The 21,397-nt window shown below is 39.4% G+C and overlaps 1 protein-coding gene across 1 annotated transcript in view; it reads right to left on the bottom strand.

The window, feature by feature from the left end:
• Positions 1-9,379, bottom strand: part of synpra (synaptoporin a) — a 33,572-nt gene extending 24,193 nt beyond the window's left edge. The window contains exons 1-2 of the mRNA XM_064305669.1: positions 8,633-9,379; positions 8,432-8,497 (exon numbers count right to left, since the gene is read on the bottom strand). Of these exons, the coding sequence (XP_064161739.1) occupies positions 8,432-8,497; positions 8,633-8,650 (84 nt within the window). The 5' untranslated portion in view covers positions 8,651-9,379. The remainder of the gene's footprint in view (positions 1-8,431; positions 8,498-8,632) is intronic.
• Positions 9,380-21,397: the final 12,018 nt, after the last annotated feature.

The following is a 21,397-nucleotide window of genomic DNA, read 5'->3' as shown; positions in this document are numbered from 1 at the left end:
AGTACACATATAATACATAATGCCTATTAATGTCCAAATTTTATCCATCCATCCACCCATCCATCCATTATCTAACCCGCTTATCCTGTTCAGGAGTGCGGGGGGTTGCTGGAGCCTATCCCAGCATGCATTGGGCAGGAGGCAGGAATACACCCTGGACAGGTCGGCAGTCCATCACAGGGTCCGTATACTTTTGGGCGATGCAGACTCTCCAGTTAACCTAACCTGAATGTCTTTCAACTGTGGAGCACCCAGAGGAAACCTATGCGGACGCAGGGACAACATGCAAACTCTACACAGAATAGCCCCAGCTGGGACTTCAGCCAAGGAGGTGAGACAACAGTGCTACCCACGGCACCACCATGTCGCCCATCCAAATTTAAGCAAAAGGTGAACTCCAAATTTCTCGTCCTCACTCCCAGGATGATCTGCTAAGCTTACTAAGCATTACTGCGTGTTAAATGGGTTGTCTTTTTAGAATGCATTTCTCAGATATTTTATATATTTTATAATCCATAATCTGTTCATGTCCGTGTGTTTGTGCTAGGCCATATTAAGCAAATATTGGGAAAGCAGTCTTAAGTAAATATCAGCACTTTAAAAAGTGTTAAGAAAGAAAAGCATAGGACGTATTTTAAATGTGTGCCATGACTAAGAACATACAGTAAGTAGTTAAAATTCCTCTCAGGATGAGCCCTTCAGTACAGTTCTTGCTGGCATGATCTTGAGTGGACTAAGATGCTCTCCTCAATGGGGTTGGATGGTACTGTAGGTATCCTCAAATCGAATGGGGATACTCTTCATAGGGATGGAAAGGCACCTTCAGTGAGTTCCTCTTTTTCTAGTGATGCTTACATGGGGAAGTAGACGAAACCATCTGATTAAAAGTGGAAATCAATGATAGGTGAAGCGTTCAATTGCTGTGACACACAGAAGCACATTCTGAAGGGCTGTTCATCTCCCTCTATGCCGGCTGCTTTCTGCTCTGCCTCAGACAAGGCAAGCCTAGCCTCTCTGGAAGCTTCAGCAACCATGCGCAAGCATAAAATCTCAATTTATTTTTATAACAGTGTTTTCCCCCCTCTGGGGTTTCCATGGTTACTTGGTCAGGTGACCTAGTCAAAGCCCATCCCCTGCCCTCCAGTGGCTGTCACAGTGGTTAGTCAGCTTGGCCACCCAAAGGGGACATGATCTGACTGCATCTCAGAAGCAGATTAAGTGTGTGTGTGTGTGTGTGTGTGTGCATGTGTGTGCGTGTGTGTGTGTGTGCGTGTGTCGGGGGGTGGGTGGTAGTGCCCCCACTCCTGTGGTAAATTAACAATACTGAGCCGTACATCTGACTGAACTTCAAAAAATTCAGTGATATGTTCCATGACAACATGCCCTGAAAACTAAGCTTGCCAACACATGAAGATGTGCTGTGAGAATTGTAGCATTAGGACCACACACCCTCCTGCTTCTCAATAAATTCCACAATCTGATTATTTCCCCCATTTGAGCTTCAGCACCTTGCTCACTCCTGAAAACATTTTTCTTTTAATAAAACAATGATTCCACAATACAAAGGGCAATACAATAGAAAGGTCTTAAACCTTTCCATGAAACAGCTTCTAATAAATGTACCCACATGCCACTGCTTTTCAGAAATGTCAGTTTGAATTTAAAGCACTGCTGTTTTTGAAAACAACATGAACTTTGGAACAGTCCATCCAAAAAGCCTACCAAATGGGATGTGATCTGATTTGACCCTGCTACCTTTATTCTGTAGCTTATCAAGGTAACTTGGAAGACAGTGACAGTAAGCACATACTTGGGTTCACCCACAGAATCTGCTCTAGGACCAAGGAACAGGAACTGACATTCAACCTTTACTAAGTCACAGACTGCAACACAAAAACAGCAGAAGCCACAAAACTGTTATGGGTCATCTACAGGTATATCTGTTCAATACAGTGTAGGACCTGTGTAATCTGTGAATAAAATACAAACTATACATAGGACAACTGAAGACAAGACATTGTTTTCCTTTTTTTGGTATTAAAACACACTTACATCCTTGGTAAGAAGACATGAAAACAAAGAGGTGTATTGCTTCACTAATGTTTGGTTCAAAATGTAATATTGTGTTATTTTAATTATGCCATTAGGTTAGCATCTCCTGATTTTTGGAAATCAAAAGGCAATTTCAATGTGAATGAAATTGCATGCTACACTATATTAAGCTCAATCATGAACTTACTGACCTAATTCCCTTAGTGACCCCATCACAGAAATGTGAAATAAAGGTTCAATAGGCAGTGCATTGAAGTAAAGCATGTTTATGGACGAATAAGGTATTTATGGGTTCCCAAGTGGCTCATCCCGTTAGGGCACTCATGCATAATGCACTGAAGTGTCCCACTGCCCAGAGCTAATTCAGATCATACCAGTGTCAATTGCAGCAGATATTTTTCAGGAGAGGGAGGGTGAGCTACAGTCGCCAGAATAACTCCAGCCTCATTGTTCACTAGAGACCCCTCTGCTCAGTAGGGGTGCACAATCTCCCATCAAAGTTCCGGTTGTTCATCAACTAACAGTTCAGTGGGGTAAATGGTTCGCTGCCATGTTTCAGATTATTTAAGAGGCGCCAATAGGAATGAAAGAGAGAGCGGGAGGAATGAAAATCGAGGGAAAAATAAGGTAGTTATTACTAATCTAAGGGGCGACATAGCTCAGGAGGTAAGACCGATTGTCTGGCAGTCGGAGGGTTGCCGGTTCAAACCCCGCCCTGGGCATGTCGAAGTGTCCTTGAGCAAGACACCTAACCCCTAACTCCTAACTGCTCAGGCGAATGAGAGGCATCAATTGTAAAGCGCTTTGGATAAAAGCGCTATATAAATGCAGTCCATTTACCATTTAATCTTTTTTCAAGAACAGATTGTACATAGTGAGACTAGACTGTTCTAGACTGTTCTGTTTGCAGAATGGCTCTCCAGAAAGCAGGGTTTGTCTCCCTGAGCTCACCCTTCTCACTCTTTTGTATTTATTTTCCATCCCTCTTTCTTGCTTCCTCTTTCACATACCCCTTTAAGTGGGAAATGTTTTTCTCTCCCCGGGACTGCATGAAGCCTGTGTGTACATACATTTGTGGTGTGTATAGAGTGTTGAAAAAGACAGTGTTTACACAGGACCACAAGTCCCTAAAGTGAGCAAAAGAACGGACGGACCGAATGTGATTAGACCATATGTTTCCCGGGCGATAAGCCCCTCTTTTTCCACAGGACACTTGAAATAGAAAGCGGAAAGATTAATTTTCCCAGGAGAAGTTGCATCTCTTTTCACCAATTCCCTGGCTTTCAAAAGCAATAATTATCTGCAATGACATTTCCACTTTTCATAAACAAGCACACAGAAGGAGGTTTCAGAGTACATCTCACTACGAAGATTACAGTTGATTTAATTCTTGCTTCATTCATATACCCCATTGTTTAGTGCACTATAGCTTTTTAGATCATTAAGAATAATGCAATATGACTAAGAAACAAAACAATGGATTTCACTTCAGTTCCAGAAAAAGGAGGCTTTCTAAATCAAAGAACTGTAAAATGTACAGGCGGACTCTAGGTAAGAGACCTACAATTATTGAAACTGAGATTATAAATTAAACCTCTTCCACCTGATATCTCTGCCTTAAAAAAACATACCATAAGATCTGAATTACTGAAATATTTCAACATGCCATGCTCGCAAACAAGACCACAAATATGCAACATGGTGTACTTGAGATAGCCATGAAGCAAAATAACTTGCTGTAAAGGAATGTATTCATACCCTTCGTTTTTCTTTTCTGAAGTCTACTCTAATGGTAATCTGTCACCAAAGCCAGGCTACACTCAAGGGGAATCTGTTTGATGGTCCATTTCTTGCGGTATGCACTATTCTGCCCTGTAAAATATAAAACATTTGCAAAACATCATCTGACAAATTCGTCTTCAGGGGCACAGAAAGATTATCCTCCTTTCAAATGGGAATGTCAAGACTACTTCTCTGTTTCTGACAAGTACAAGTATGGAATTTCTTTTTTCTTTTTTTTGTGCACAGCCTTATTTTATATATTCAACAGAAGTCTACCTGTAGTACGTAATACTGAAATGTGCCTTGTGTTGTCTGAAATAGCCAAACACCCACTTCTTTACTCTGGGGCTGTTTTCACACATAATCAGCAATGGGATGTTTTACACTACTTTTATTTATATCACTGTTACAGTATTGAGTCATTTTGTTTGTTCACTTATTAAATCCCCAGGGCCAAAAATAAGTGCACATGGCAATAGGCTGACAGACAAACCAGTGGAGGCAAGGCATGTCCCCTGGCAATGCACCCTCTCTATTTAAACCAAGGTGACATCACTGAGACAAGATTTGGACTATCACAGAATAAGCATCATCACTCTTGGCTCTTAGAGAATGAGCATTATGATTCATGATCATCAGAAAATGAATCCCACTATGTTGAAAATGGGACCAGGTTCAAGTGCTCATAGCTCTGAGCATCAGGGCTTATCAACATCAACATGAAGCATCCACATGCGTGCTCACGCACGCGCACACAAGCACTCACACACAGAGATGGAAAGAGATCCATGTACATACATAAAACTGAATGTCACACAGCAAGTGTTGGGCAAATTTTTGTAGTCTTTGGTATCACAGGGATAGTTCTCACACCGACAACCAAAATCACAGATACTCTAACCGGAAAGTTAGAGTAGTCGTACAGCTACTCTTTCATGATCAAGGATTTTGTTTTGAGACCCAGCAAGAGCACGCCCCCTCTATTCCGGCTGATGCTTGTGAATGACCAAAAGTCACTCTTCAGCAAAGCAGGACTAATGTGGAGCGAGCGGTCTCCGATCTGCACGCGCTCAGTGGCGCCCGTCTCTGGGGACGGCTTCTGCGTGACTTCAGAATGGGAGCTCACAGCTGTTTGGAGAATTCACTGCTAGACACTGACAATGTGCCAGAGATGGAATTGGCTATGTGAAATGAGTTGCAGTTGACCCACACGGAGATTACATAAGCGGGTCACGTACCAAACTCACTGCTTTAAACCAGGCTTGTTAAACACAGTGTGCATCATATATTGTGTCATTTTTTCAATTCTGAGAAAAAAAATGATTTGCTCAGTGGTCTCTCATAATTTGAGAGCAAATATAAATTCATGGAACAAAAAAAAAATCATCTTCAGGCTCACATAAAAACCAAACTACAAACATTAAAGTGTTCTGGAAGCAGTACCTCAGTAAAAATGATTCCTCTGAACAGACATGATGACAGTCTTTAAAAACGTCAAGCCCCACAGAGTTACGCAAACCCATCTTGTCACTTTAATTAGTGGCATGCACTGTTCGTACAGATGTTCCCTCTTTATACTGATTGAACAACAAAATAAAAAGGCATTTCAATAAACTGATCTCATAATAGTTGTCAAGGAGACGTGCGTCTGACATCCCCAGTCATTAGGCATCTATAGACTGGAGCTGAATTTTTACCTCCCTTGAAAGTAGAAAATGTAAGGGATTTCAATTTCTCTAACAGCCTGAAAATGTGAACAAGTAAATACATTTCTATGGTACAGCATAAAAAAAATTATGGAAATTTCCAGCATATGAGAGACACTGATTTTTCAGTCTCCGGTATAAATGGAGGCAGGACAAATGTGTCGCTCCCTCCCAGCCCTCCCCCAAGCATTAAATGCCCAAAATAAGCAATGTGCTCCCTGAACCCACTAATTGCTTTCATTGTTAGCATGGCTGAAGAGTGAGATATGACAAGCAGTTGAAAAAGAGGGACATAATGATTATGTAGTTCTCAGATATTCTCACAAATTATACATCATTGCTGACAGAATCCCTAAAAGGCAAGGCCTACATTCCATATGTACGAGAATAAAACAGGAGGTCCTGTAATTATTCAGCAGATATCTGGGCTGTTCGACATTGCATACAATTTCTAGGCACCATCTCGTTGAATTTCTCAGCTGACTAAACTGAAGACCATGCTGGTCTTACCTCTGAATTAAATCCTAAAATTCAAGATGCAGAGCAGATAATGAGGAGGTGGTGAGGATGGACGGATGCCTAAAGATCGGATAAAAAGCATAAAGCACCAGACAGTGAATTGTACTGTAACCATTAGACTTAACATTCAGTCAGAACCTTTAATCTTAATAGATTCGCAACAGCATTGAAAAGTTACACACTAGCAGCTAAGTGTTGTAGTTTCTCTTTGGTGTGTGAACATATTTCTCATATAGTAACATTGCTTACTGTACAGTACAGTTGAAGGTCAGCACTCAACATTTTTCAATAAATATGAGGCTAAAGATGGCCTTTACAGGGTTTCTGAAGACATTTTTAGGTCCAACCAAACACTTCCTATGGTTTTAAAAAATTTTTTTAGAAAAGACGACTTGGTGACCTTTAAAGGTTTTACAGAGTGAACAAGGAGAGATTCTACTAAAACACATAAAGGACACAGAAATTACAAATATCATCCTAAATGTCAGATGAAGTTCTAGAATAAAATTTCCTACAACTGTGAAGCAACTGCCTCAATTACAAATTTTGATTATCAAATGCCTTTATTTTTTTAATTAATAATAACATTGTCAGTGATTTTTAAACTGCATGCGCACGTCTTAAAAGCCCTTACCCAGACAACATCATGAATTAATCACTATAATTTTACAAAAGCAATCATTGAAATACAAGGAAAGAACAATGCAAAGAAAATGAATGACCTCAACACCTGAGCTAGCATTTACTGGTATCTGTAAAATTAAGGACAATGGTGGTGCTTGGTCCAAATTAGTCATTTTACTTGCATGCCATGGTCTCAGGGTTATCTTTTAACATACAGACTGGAACTCAGATCAGCACTTGCCATTTGTCCCCTGACCCATAAATATCAATGTGAATACCTATCACAAGAAAATAACCACAGTGGTGCCCCTGAAACCTGATTATCCACTGTTCCACATCAGGAAAGGGTAGTTCTGGGCAGACTGCATGTACTCCATAAGCCAAAAGATTTCAAACAAACAAAACACCAGCTCCTTAACAGTGCTACACAAGCCTGAACTCTCTATCCATCAATACGATTCATAAATGCACACAATACACCAGAGCCATTTGTTCAGTAATACTGTTCAGAACAGCACACCATTTATAGAAACACTGACTGCTTGACACAACAGTGAAATCCACAAAAATAGCCCACTAATCAAGCAACACAAGCAACCATTCTGCTGTGCCACACAACACACCAACACAGTACACCAGTGCTTCAACGAACAATAGCACTAGCATATTTACCCCAATACACAGCACCTAAACACAAACACATCAGTTCCCTTTCACCAAAGCTGTATGATCTCCGAACATATAATACACTTGCCATGCTATTCAGCAACACAGTTCCTAACACAGAACATACTGACCCTTTATGCACAGCTTCCTATTCTAGAATCAGTTTGCACTGAGTGTGACCCATAGCCTTTGTGCAGTCTCTCAGATTTACCAAACACATGTCCAGTCACCTATGTCCATGTTAAGAGGGCAGTGTTTTATTTACAACTGCTAATATTTCCCCCCTAGAGCTATATCCATCTCAGAAAAAACATTAAGCACACAAGCTCAGAGGGGCAGGACCTTGATGTCATAATTAAATTGGGCACTGCATCATAATTTGAGGTACTATATACAACATTAATCATAACAATCTTAATGCAGTTGAAAACTTAATTCCTGTGTTCCATTCAGTGGATCTTTTTCTGTCTAATTTAAGATTTCATTATGAAGTCAAAAACCATAGCCTTACAAAAGATTCAAGATGTACAATATTTGCACATGCTTATAATGTGTACTATATATATGGAAACGGCAATGTATGGTGTCGGTAATGTTCGTATTGGGAATTAATAGTCCTATTTATGATCGAAGAATTTCATTCTATAAACTTGAAACATTTGGCCACGGATTGTTCATGCAATGATTGAACACGTACTGGGACGAGTTCTGAACAAGGACGCTGGAACAAAATAAATAAACAAACAAATGTATGTATTAATTAATAAAGACAGAATATCAAAATGGCATGTATCTTTGAACAAATACAACCATCATGTACTGATGCAACTGTGTAGATAAGGACTGGGAATTAAGCTCTATATTGTCAAAACCTCAAAATCAAGAGCATCATTTAGTTCAGAATTCCACTTGAAGACGTTGCAGCCTGTCTATTGATAAAATGAGACGATATTTCCTAAATGCAGAAACAATCAATATTTTATTATATACTGGCTGTCATCTGGCAAGATCACTTCCTGAAGTTCGCCTTTGATGATGCAAAACAAACAAGAAAACGTGTTTCTTCAAAACACTTAACTCACCCATTCCAAGACGCGTATAAATCCAAGGGGTAATTTTAGCACTCCAAATGATCCAACAGACACGATCTACGGGTAAAATGAAGAATGCATTGTATTTGATGGCACTGTTTACTTCATTTGAATATTTTCGTTACACTTTGTAGACATTCGAAGTAGCCCATTTTCACAATGTACAACAACACTTTGTTTTTCTCTGCCTACCTGGTTAGCGGTATCCATTTTTAAACAATTGGTTAACTGCGGGTTGCGCGATATATAGAGTAAACACTACTACAACGCTGACCTATCAAATTGATGTGCCAGTGTGTCGCGCTGGAACGAGGACTCTCGGCTCTAATTACTACTACATACGGAAAAAGCCGAACACCCGCGGCTTGGTGAAAAATAAAAAGCAGCACGGAGACAGACTGGGATTGGCTTTCCGAAAATGAACGATAGTTTCGGCATTTTGCTATTGGATAACATTGATAGCAATTTTTCAGTTTATTGCCGTCTGTAAACTCAAATATTTGTTCTTGAAATCGGTACAGGACGTTCATCAGAGAAATATAGGCTACCAGAGCTGTAATCGGATAGCCTGAAAAGAGGAATCGCTGCATGTCCCTTTCGCACCAACTTCAGCGACGCTTTAAATTTGCCTTCTCTGGCATTTACTTTTGAATTTGCATTGTTGAAAACAAAGTAATGATTTGGTAAATAAAATTAGTTGCATATCAGGTAGGCTACAATCGAACAGTACTTTGCAGACCATCGACCAAAGATCCCTTTTACTTTGTTCCTGTATTTACAAGTTTTCTCAATATTTTGAACAAACAAAGCCCACTGGCCAGGTATGCTGGGTGCATGTAGAGAGATAGCTACTTTTTGTACACAAGAGAGAAAAATAGGTTTACTTAGATAGATACACATCACTGTTACTGATAATATATATTGTGATGTACAATTCAGGCTGGCTAAAGGCTACAACATCTAAATAGGCTATTAAGCGCACTCACGTGTGAATGAAGCGTCGTAAAACCTCGCGCATGTCCAAAGCGTTACATAACAGGGACTCCTTTGCGTTTGGACAGAGGCTAATTGGCTGTTCTGTTTCTGCTGTATGTTCGTTTTAAACTGGTTTTTTGTATTACTGAAATGTATTTTCATACCATTTTTAATGACACCCACCAATTAAATACACCATACATAAATGTAAATCATAATCATATGATATGCAAGGTCAGTTCCACAAGAAGAGGTTATTTCAGATGTTCATAATCTTTACAGCATAAGAAACGCGCAATACAGTTGAAGCGTATTGTGAATGAGGGTTGAAGGCTTCTGTGTTCTCCAACGGGTGTGCAATCACTGCCCATGAGCCAACCAACTGCTGGATCTTTCTGAGGGTATTGGAGGCACTGTCACTAGTCTGTAGATAATGCTGAGATATCCTTTGGCCTACCAATAAAAGTAGGCTACTTTTTCCACCTTAACATATGTATGTGTATATAGTACTTTGATGTATATGTGCATATAGACACATGGATACTCAACACAGTACACCAAACAAAAACAAAAACAAAAAAAAGAACACTTTAGGTCTGATGTCAGCCTGGACTCCAAGAAAAGATTGTGGCAAATGTGAATCACTGAAACCATAATGTTGATGTGAAGAGGGAACTGTGTGAAACACTGAGCTGAGCTCCACTACTAGACTGGAACAGATTTTTCCCCCCTTTCTGTTTCTAACATTTTTCCTTTGCCATTCCATTATTTAAAAGTATTTCTTGTATAATTTGATAATATTAATAAAATAGCAAAAATAACTATCCTTTTTTTGTGGAGCTTTTGCTATTCATAGCCAGTCCTGTGGAGGTTAAGGAATCTGTCATCTAATTAGCCAGCGGAAGCGGTGCAATGCGAGCTGAACTGTAAATTCTCTTCAGGCGTAGTAATTGCGAGTAAAGAAAGCGTCCTGAGTCTGCTAAAGTGATGACAATTTGAATACAAATAAGTGAAAACTAGGCTGACAGCAGGGCTAATTTTACATCTCTTCTTACTCTCCCATCCCCCTCCTGCCTCGAATTCTCCGTCCCAATCAAGGCAGCGATTAGGAAACAGCACAATCTGATCAGCAAATCATCTCATCACATGAAATCAAAAAGACTGACAACCTAAAGAGGAGCGGCTCATGCATAATTTATCCGCATAATAGGATCGGCTCTCTCATGATCTCCACACAATCCCCTAAGTCCCCTGTCGTTTAGCACATTGTTTTGTTTGTCTCCATTTGTCTCTATGACATACGACACATTAAACAGCATGAACTCAGTCTCTTTTCTTCAGTTTTAATAATACGGCTATTCAAACTGAACGACCATTTTGTCAGGGTGAAATATAAAATATTTATCTGTATAAATTGGCAACATAAAAAATTGTAAGTTATGAAATGGTAAAAAGTGATGATAATTATACTAAAAACCACTGAATGGGGGTTCCAGCAATGTGAATTAATAGTCAATTAAAAATAAAGGAGAGGACTCTATGTTGTATATTACTGGTCCTCACACAAAACAATTGTCTTCTTCCATAAAAAGTCACTGTTGCGAATGACTGCATTCATCCACATTTGCAACCTCAAGTTCACACGCTGCTGGAGATTACAGACCCACCATGTGAGCACACTGTGATCTTGAACAGACAGGGAGATCACATACATGCCCATAGGCCACTTGGCACACTCAACCACTCAGAGACACTGACACACAAGGGGCAAAGGTCATGTCGTATAATGTACATGTCACCTCCAGGTGGTGTTATCTCTGTAGACAGATGTTAAAAACACCCTTCATCTTGTTGTTATGATGTACATGAATGCTTTTATAAGAAGGCTCTGATGACCTTGAACAATGTCATATACTGAATATTATAAATGTAATAGTAATAGCTAGTCTAATGATAAATATAATCTTCATACTGTTCAGAAAGTAGCATGCTGTTTTAGATCAGTCTTTTTACTCAAACACCTGTCAATCATTTACATTGTCCAATGACAGCCCTTCAGATATCTTCTGGACTACTCAAGGGGAAATGGTTCTTTGTTACCCCTTGGAAATACTGTTCATTTTGACGAGGGCTGTATATGCCGACAAGGTCACCTCTGCCCCCTTCACCAGTGCCGCCACCCTTGTGTCTGACAGGAAGTCTTCAACTAGACACGCACCTGCAGGGGTCTCAGCTGTAGCCAATCATCACTCAGGGCATGTTTTCCTCTTCACAGATCAAGAGCACAAACTGCAAAAGGGAAATATTAAAATTCACAAAGCACACAAAAGTTAGAATTTTGCATTAGGTGTGTGCGTATGTGTATTTACAGTACTATATGAATGTGTGAGCATGTGTGTGCATGCATGTATGCACTCAGTGCACCAGGACCAGACACAGAGGTCTGGATGAGGCTCCCTCTCACAAAATCAGCTCCTCGGGCGTACACCATGTCCGTCGCATATGCCGAGCATGCTGGCAGCCATCCAATCAGATCACTGTGACAGAGGCAAGGACGCATGCTGGCAATGTCAAGCCCAAAACTGCACCTGGGTGCAGTTCCATCAGTCACACTGAGCAGAAAGACTTCAGTTTCATAACAAAGACACTGAACGGTGATCAGGGAAACAAGTCTACTGTAGATGATTATCAGCAGCATCTGGCTCCAGCTCTGATTAGAGCAGTCACAGCCATTACTGCATGCGGATAAAGCAACGTTCACTTCAACAGCAACAAACCTTTTTATGGTTTCCCAAAACGAGTGCGGAAATATTTCAACTTTAAAGAAAATAAATGCAATGTAGAACTATGACAATCTTTGTAAAAGAACAAGACGTCCAAAATCAACCATCAACATCCCTTGGTTGAATAAATACATTTGAACCCAAAGGATTGTATATATAAAAATAAATATATATTGTACTGTATGTTGTTGCATTTTCCCTACTGGATATTTGTGTATTGTATGTCAGACATTCTGTCTCAACAGAATTCATCAGCTAGACTGATTGACTGCATGATCTTTCCACACAATTTAAAAATATATTTAATAGTTTATATTTTAAGTTATGCAAATGCTGATAAAGGGGTCAAACACTTGAAGAGGTGAAATATTTTTTTAAGGAGTGGGAAATGTGTGTGCGTGCTGCATAAACTGGCTTGAATTTGAAATAGCACTCATGCAGGGTAATAAAGCCCATCTGCACATGTTCTCAACAAATTGGATATTTTTGTAACATTCTGCTTAAATGTGTTTGCATTTCCTCTGCTGTAATGTTTTCACCCCCAGCAGTAAAATTATCAAGGACTAACAAAAAATAAAAAAATAAAAAACAAACATTAGCATCAGAATGTAATGTAATTTGAAGGCAGCCGATTCGCTGTGGTGTACATTATGAAATGGCACATGCACATGTTATTTGAAGAACCCGGGGGCAGATTCCACCACCACACACATCTCTGGGCAATTTCAGAACCTTCCACTCAGATAAACTGCACGCTGGAGCTTTGCAGTCGTGTGATTTGTTAATTTTCAGCCGTCATATTTATAATATAATTTTCTCTCATACAAGGTCACCGAAGGTCAGCCTAGCGGTAGCTGTGCTTTAGTCAAAGTCATTGATGTATACAGCCATAAGCATTAAAACATACAAGCATCTAAAAATGTCTTGCTATAAACAATCAAATGTCATATAGGCATGACATACACTGACATCAAGCACATGGCATGCTGGGTGTAATTAATATTGTTGAAAGTTATTATGTAATAAAATCATAACTAATTGACCATTTCAGATCTTTGGCAATGGCCATGTTCTTTGGATGATTTTATTACCCCAGTAATTAGACTTCTGTTGCTATAGTTACTGCAGTTCGAGATTCAATTATCCTGATCTTCCTGAACAAACATGAACATGGGGCATGCATGTGGCTGTCCTTTTGAAAGAAGGGTCTGGACTTTTACTTACAACTGAGTGGATTGTCACGGTAAACAACTGACAGGAAGTTCAATAGGGTGTACTGTCACATGATGCTGCGTTGTGTGACCAAATGCAGTCTGTTTGAGTCTCGTCAGGTGGTGCTGTGGGTGAAATTGCTGGAATCACTTGTCCTATGTGTTGCCTAGTCAGTCAGATACAGATCACAGCCTGAGGCCTGCACTTGTGTCTCACAGCACTATCTCCTCCCCCTTTCCAAAAAAAAAAGATTTATAAAAATGTTCAAGAGTAGAGAATAAAATATTATGACATCAAATATATATTTTAAAAAGTGTCTCTTTCCTGGCCTCTACCATCTTGAGACATCGTTTGATGTCTCATCGTTTGGCTTAAATTCTGATTTTCAGTCTCTATCAATCTTCTAACCATCGATCTTATCTAAAAATACCATAATTTCATCTGCATGATGGTTTAAATGGGGTGACTGTATTCATAACATTTCTGACATGGTTAATTCAAAAAAAAAAAAAAAAAAAGAAGCATTTTTTGAGTTCATATTATCATACTATAGCTACCGGTCTGCAACAAACATTTCTGTTTCCCACATGCTTGTGTTTTTTCCTGATCAGGCTTCATTAATCTACAGTAGATGCAGATAAAATCAGGGAATAAAATATTTAATATTTACCAGTATGCTTTAATATCGCCTGTAGTGCGTGTGTGCGTGGCAAATTCACATACTTTTTTTACTGTTAATTGCATGAGAGGGCATTTGACCAGTTTGCATTTATAGCCACTAGGTGGCAGTTTAATGTTGCACTGAACGCTGCTAACCTCACCAAATTCTTGTAGAATGCTTCACCAACATGTATCCTTGTATAGATCTTGTCCTCCCTTTGTAAGCAATACACAATACCTGATTTGTTTCCAGGATATATCTTACAGATGATTTGCACTTTGTGCTCGCTCTAGTAAAAAAATAAATAAATAAATAAATAAATAATAATAATAAATACATAAAATATATAATAAAATATCTCACATGTAGCTGAGAATTCAGACAAGACACTTATAAAAAATATGTTTTGCCATGAATATGATAGTTGCTTTTTTGAGCATTTTGCTTTGTGCACGGCTAATTGCACAATCTGAGTGTTGTAAATTACAATTACACAAAATGTACAACTACAAACTACAAAAGGTAGTAAGATGCTGTCCACAAGGGATTTAAAATCGCTTGTAAGTCTCCATGATGTTTAAATTGAGGCAATATTTAGTATAAACTCCAGTTTAAATCTGTAGACACAGTGTGAGTGATGTGATGAAAGATGATGTTCCAGTATCCCCATGTAGCTGTGAGTACAAAGAGTTCTCATGGGATGAAATCAAGAAAAAACCAACAGGGGAAAAGTTAATGATAGCCTGCTCCTGTTCAGCTGCTCTCATGTGGAGGTATCACAGCCCCTGAGTGGGCTTGCTGGTCACTTATCTACCTCAAAGCACTCAGCTGAGCGCTCAAAGCAATGATTGTGCCTCTGACAATTTCCTCAAAGCACAGCTTTCACTTGGAATGCCTGCACTGTAGTATTAGGGTACAGCTAAGTCTTATACAGCATAGTTGGTACTTATTTTAAAAACAAGTCAAATGAATGCTAATATGTGAGTATTTTCTTAGTGGGAGCTCAATTTCCACATTTTCAAGGGTTGAGTCTTTTCTCTCCCTGAGAACTGTGCGCATAACTAGGATTATGAAATATCTGATGACTGCTGCATTGTGTAGATTTTCTTTCATTTTTAAATGCATTTATTTTTAAATGTTTCTCCATCTGTGCCCAGACGTCTAATTTCTCGGCCCACTGTCCTCATATGAGTCAGATCAAATGAGCAAAATCTTTGCAGGTGCTCATTAAAATGTGAATACCACACTTCAAGCCAAAGATGTTCTCTTATGCAGAAATAACCCCAAATTCTCTCTGGGGCTTGGGAACAGGAAAGGCTGATGTGCTGTTTGTAACCTGCATCCTCACCTGACCCTAAGGCTTATCTTGTGATGTGGACAACAGTTAGTCACCAGGTTGAGCCATTATTGCCCTGTTGGACAGATTTATTGGTAAAACACAATTCCCAAAGTACTTTTACTCCAGAAGCGTCTTGTTATGGTGTGATTGCTTATTGCTTCACCCACTGTAAAGTAAAAATAAGGTCTTCTGAACTAAAAGAAACCGCTTGTTTCATCACTAAACAGTATTAACACAGGACAGCTTCAACCCAACCATTACTGTACAGTAAATGCTGGATGCCCTTTCCCAAACTTATCTACACTGTGTGTAGTTGTAACAGTAAAAACAAGTGGTGTAAACAAACCACATTATGCTGTTTGAAAAAGCCCTAAAAAGCTAACTACAGCGTGAATTTATCGGTCAACAACGAGTTTCTCTTTTACATGTTCTTCTTATATGATGGGCAATCATATGAACAACTGAATTTGTGAAGCAAAATGCTACAACTTTCTAAGAAAAGCATTTGTAAAGGGAATTCTGTTTAAATGGGATATCACATTTTCGCTCCATGGTTGGTTGCAAAATCAATAATCACATGTCTTTCAAACACAAAGAAGTAAAAATGATTATATACTGAAACAAAAGGCAAGCCTTTGGAAATGTGTTTGCTGAATATTAAGGGCCTCTGCTGCGGTAATGCAGCGGAAATAATCAGGATTAAATTAGCATGCTTAAAAACAAGCCTGTTAAACTGAACAAACGCAGTCAGAAATCATGGTGTTTCTTGCGCTCCTAAGCTTTCACGCAAGCCTAATGAAAACATGGTGCAAAAATAATGTACGAAAATGGCCTCTCTTTCAGACATAATCCCTGACCCATATTTCTTTTCAATGGATTTAGGTGTCCAAATTTTTTATTTTTATTTTATTTCATTTTTTTTTGACTGGTTGACTCATTGAAATGTGAAGGTTTGCATAGTAACTGCCAATGGTAAAGGATTGTGGGATTTATTTTCTCCTTCACATTAATCCAGATATTCAAACCCCAACAGTAGGGCCCTTCTGAATAGTAGAAATTCAGTAAAACCTGTATTTTGGCTGAAGATTATACATAAATTTACCCTCAAAATTTTCAAAATTGACTGACACAAAGCAATCATTCTTCGAGAGCAATCCATTTTCTCAACATTTATTGCAACATTTCTACATCCACATCATTTCTATAGGCATCAGGAAAATCAACACCATGACAACAGGCTTATCCAATGGGTTGCTAAGCAACTAATCCAGTCCACAAAGAATTGGACAGGGTGTTGTGACAATGTGGGCCATTATCAGCCTCTTATATTTTAAAAGACATTTGTTTTTGGGAAACCATTTGCTGCCATTTAATGAGGACTATTAAAATGCTGGTACATAAAAGGACTAATATGCTTTGAACATTTTTATACTCGCCATTAGCATTGAGGGATAAACTGAGAGAATTAAATTATTGTTGTCATATTTACTGTTCATAGTAAAGTAAGTAATAAGACGTGACGCTCTGAACTGAAAGCTGAGGTTAAGATTTTTTTAAATACTCATTACACATTACTTCTATTTGTTGTTGAAATGACTCAGAAATACAAAAGATTAACTTCCGGGCTCAGGGGTGGTTCTTCTTGTCGCAATGCACCCCACAGTTTGAATCCTGACCATGTCGGATCAATTCCAGCTGTTTCTGGCAGCCCATTAGACCAACAAATAATTGTGCCAGTGCCTCAAAGAAATTATATCTCAAAAGGTGGTGAAGAAGATGCAAAGCTCTGAATGATATGTGGGTATCTTCACCTGTCATCTACATCAGGCAACCTTAGAATCTAATGCAGCCAGTCAAACAGAGCACAATGAATGAGCTTGCAGTCATATAGGGTGGTACTGTTATTGTGTAGGTACACCTTTAAGACCATGGCATTGCTGCATATCCACACATGATATGAATCTCTATCCATGTATTTCGCCATCCTCAAATGATGACTCATTGAAATGATTTGTCACTCAAAAATAGATGATTATCTCATGTCCCCAGATTGAAATACTGGATACCCCATAGTGTGTCTGTCTATGAGATGACAGTACAATCCCATAAACACCCAGAATATTTACACAACATAATACATTTATATATCTATCATATTGACAAGATGTTTTTTTTTTCTTTCTTTGTGTAACTGATTGTATAATTTATGATCCTTAATCTTCTACGCTCTTTGGGCATTCTTGTTTACACATATATTCTACGGCCATACAGTATATGTATAATTCATGCGCAGCAGAGACTGCTGAATTGCGCAATGCATGTACTCCGTGTAATACGTCACTGTGGTCTATGCCAAGATCATCATGAGGTTATGTAGACCCATTTATCATTGAAAAATAAGCAATTGTTCTGCCAATATGTTCTGACATTGCTATCACTTAAACATAATGAGAAAAAGCCTGGTGAAAAGCCTGTGGGCTAGACATTGTATAGCAGTACTTATGTGTACATTTAATGGCTGGCAGCCATTTATGGGGCAGTCAAATTCACTATGGCCATGAACATTTAAGGAAGATGGACAAAGTTTCAAAGCAGGCACGCAACACTGAAATGGAAGACAATAAATGATGAATGCTATTTATTTATTTATTTGACATGGACAGTAGACTGTCCCAGAATTATAAATCGAGTAAACTTTCATCAGCTGTCCATGGGCAGGTAACAAAGCCTGCAGCACATCAACAGCAATGATTGCCATTTGTAGAGAACACCTTCAGAGTTAGCCCCAAATCTAAGCTGCCAATCAACTACAGTCCCCATGTATGTCTACTGCTCCACCACAGCATTATTTCTTTGCCAAATATTATGTCCTGTAGGTTGTTCTATGCGCTTCTGGAATCTAGCATGTGTCCAGAATGACAGTGTCATCTGAATATGTGTAATAGAAACCATTTCAGGAGAAACCAACTCCAGCAGTCATCTGTATAAAGCGTAAACAAAACAGAGAATTAAATCTTGATGTGCCCCTGTTTAAACAGTTGCCATGGTGCTACACTGACCTTTACATCTGCCCAATCTATCGATTAAAAAGAAATGATCCACAAAATGTGATTGGGATACACATTCATACGTAACAATTTCCTACCCATTACATGTGGTTTTATTATATTAATAAATGTTAAGTCCACAAACACCATTCTGACATTGGTTAGATTGTACCTGGTTCAACAGGCAAACAACAGCACCATCAACACCTTGCTGTTTCTTTTGAGCAAACTGCAAAAAGTCGACTATGCCCTGAACTTTGTTTTGAATATGTGAACGTACTAGCTGTTCAAAGGATTTCATAGCAGCAGGTGTTAGTGCTGAAGTCATTAGGAACAGTGGAGTGGCTTTTCTTGGGCGTTGGGTATATAAAATATGATTTACATAGTTCAAGGACTGAGTACTCTTTAAATGAGTATTTGAGCTAAAAGAAAAACACCCCATAATTCCCTGTGACTGATTTCATTAGGTAATTACTTGAGTTATCTGGACAAGTTGCCTTATTTAATGCAATCTATTTAGGACTCAGTCAAAAAATTCTACCTCTACCTGAAGCACATCAGCTTCCCCATGTGTTAGTGGCCTCAGATCACACATCAGTCATTGGTCTCTCTGCTGAAATCAAAATAACCATAAGCTGTCATTCACCATGGTACAGGCATGAAACCACTGTGACAGTGACTTCTTTCTGGAGGATATAGCCTACTGTAGCAATGCCCTGAAAACGGCTTTGAGGTATCCACCAAGTCCAAATGTCTAAAATGTTGTTGGTGTTCAAATAAACTAAAACCATATAATCATGGTCAATCATAGCCAAAGACACAGTGCTCGTTGGGGGCAAAAGAGCACTCCTTTTGTTTAGCTGAGAAATAGCATACAGCGCCCTCTGCTGTTTACTCCCTGCACTAACTATCTGTCCCTGCCGTCACTGGGTTCTCACATCACACAGCATGACTAACAGAAGCTGTTCTTCTCTGTCGAGAACTGCCCATGGTCGTAACAAGACAGAGACTTGAATCAGAAGCGCTTAGTGTTCCAAACCTTAAAAAATTCCCCTGGGCTAGGGCCCACAGATTAAGCACCTAGTTAATAAAACGGTACTCATTTTGGTGCACTCTCACAGATCAGATATGCTAATGCACTTAATAGGACAATAATTATGTGACAACAGAGAAACTAGCCTCAGTTGTGAAATTAGGGGGAGAACTGATTTCTTAACTAATGTTTAATTAAAAAATTAAATCAAATGGCAACATAGTGACCTTAATCATTGAGGGGAATACCATTAATCAAAGGTATTTGGTGGCCGGAGCCTATCCCAGTATACATTGGGCGAGAGGCAGGAATACACCCTGGACAGGACACTCACATGTCCATACCTATTTAGGGCAATTTAGTGTCTCCAATTAGCCCAACATCTTTGTTTAATGTTTCCTAGGACATTAAATAGAACAGTGCAGCATAACTCATAACCCCTCACAACGGAGAAGTTTCTTGATTTCAATGATGTCGGCACTGCCGCGTTTTTAAAAGCGTGTTGAGCTGCTATATGCTGTCATATAGTCTGTCCCATTACAGTATAATGTTGAAGAGATGCACACTGAAGCCCTAGTGCATTCGGAGACAATGACCCAGAAATATATAATCATCAGTGAGTGAGTGCTTCGACAAAGTGTTCAGGGCTCAAGGCATGGGAGTAGCCAGGAATTCTGGGTGTCCTAAAAGAATATTGCACTGGCCCCTGAGTGAGCATGAAGCACACTGCAAATAATTTGTGGCCCACCCACACCCCAAAGCCTAACCACCCCCCCCCCACACACACCCCCCAAGTTTAGACTTTGGGATGTGGGGAACCACCCCGGCTCACCAAGGGCAAGAACGAATCTGGTCTGGTCTCAAAAAGTAGCCCATCAATGGTATGTCAGAAAACAGACCAGCAGGGGGCTCCATCTCATTACTCAACATGTACCTGCTGCAACTCCGTGGAGCAGCGTGAGAGAGGGGGAGCAGGCCCGGTGTTTCCTGCATCCTACAACACTTCTGAAAGATGGAAGCAGCTTCACAGCACCAGGCTGGAGGTATTACCTTTTTATTGACCATCTTGCACAATTTCCACTCCTAGTTCACCTCAATGTGGCTGCAGCTGCAAAATGAGCAGGCACCCACAGCATTGCAACTGAACGCAATTGGCATTCTTTCTGAGAAATATATATGGATTTTCAGTGACGCTGCCCAGAGGACACACTTTACTGTCTGTCTGGGACGGCATTTTACAGTGCTTGTGTGAAAAAGCTGGCTCAGCTAGTATGATTGATGTGCTGCCTCTTAGTATCGCTCCGAGTATCAAGGCACAGCCTCTTTCCTGAAATCTGCTCAATAAAAGTCAATAAAATCTAGAACTCATCACGAAGAAAGAAGGATAGACGTGCGCATCGAGTCCCTTTCCCCTTAATATCTGTGAAGTGGACGAGGCAGGGCCTTGGGTATGATACAATTCTTATTTATAGTAATGACAGCGCACTAGAAATGTCCCTAGGTGCAGTGGCAAATGAAAGATCTGATAAAGTATCTCAATTCTAATGGAATTAATACAGAAACATGACTCCTTGCCAATAAAACGGTCAGACAAAGTATTAATTCAGCAAATCTATTTACAATTGTTTTTTTTATTGCGGTCATTGGCCTCAAGATGTTATTTAAAAAAGAAAAAAACTAGAATCAAAACAAAACACTGATGTACATTTCCAGCAAATGAAGACTTTTGAAAGTACTTCCATCATCAGGTCCAAAATTAAATCAAATCTGGGAATTTGCCAGCACCATGAGCTACATTATTGAACATTAAAGCTGTACTGTATGAAAGCATATACCGTGTGTGTATGACTTTGTTTATGTGTTTATGTGTTTGTGCGTGTGTGTGTGGGTATGCCTACTGCATGTGT

This window comes from Anguilla rostrata, chromosome 13 (assembly GCF_018555375.3).
Source record: "Anguilla rostrata isolate EN2019 chromosome 13, ASM1855537v3, whole genome shotgun sequence".
In the NCBI taxonomy this organism is placed as follows: domain Eukaryota; kingdom Metazoa; phylum Chordata; class Actinopteri; order Anguilliformes; family Anguillidae; genus Anguilla; species Anguilla rostrata.
Note: the sequence above shows the minus strand (reverse complement) of the source record. Positions and strands in the feature narration are given on the sequence as shown.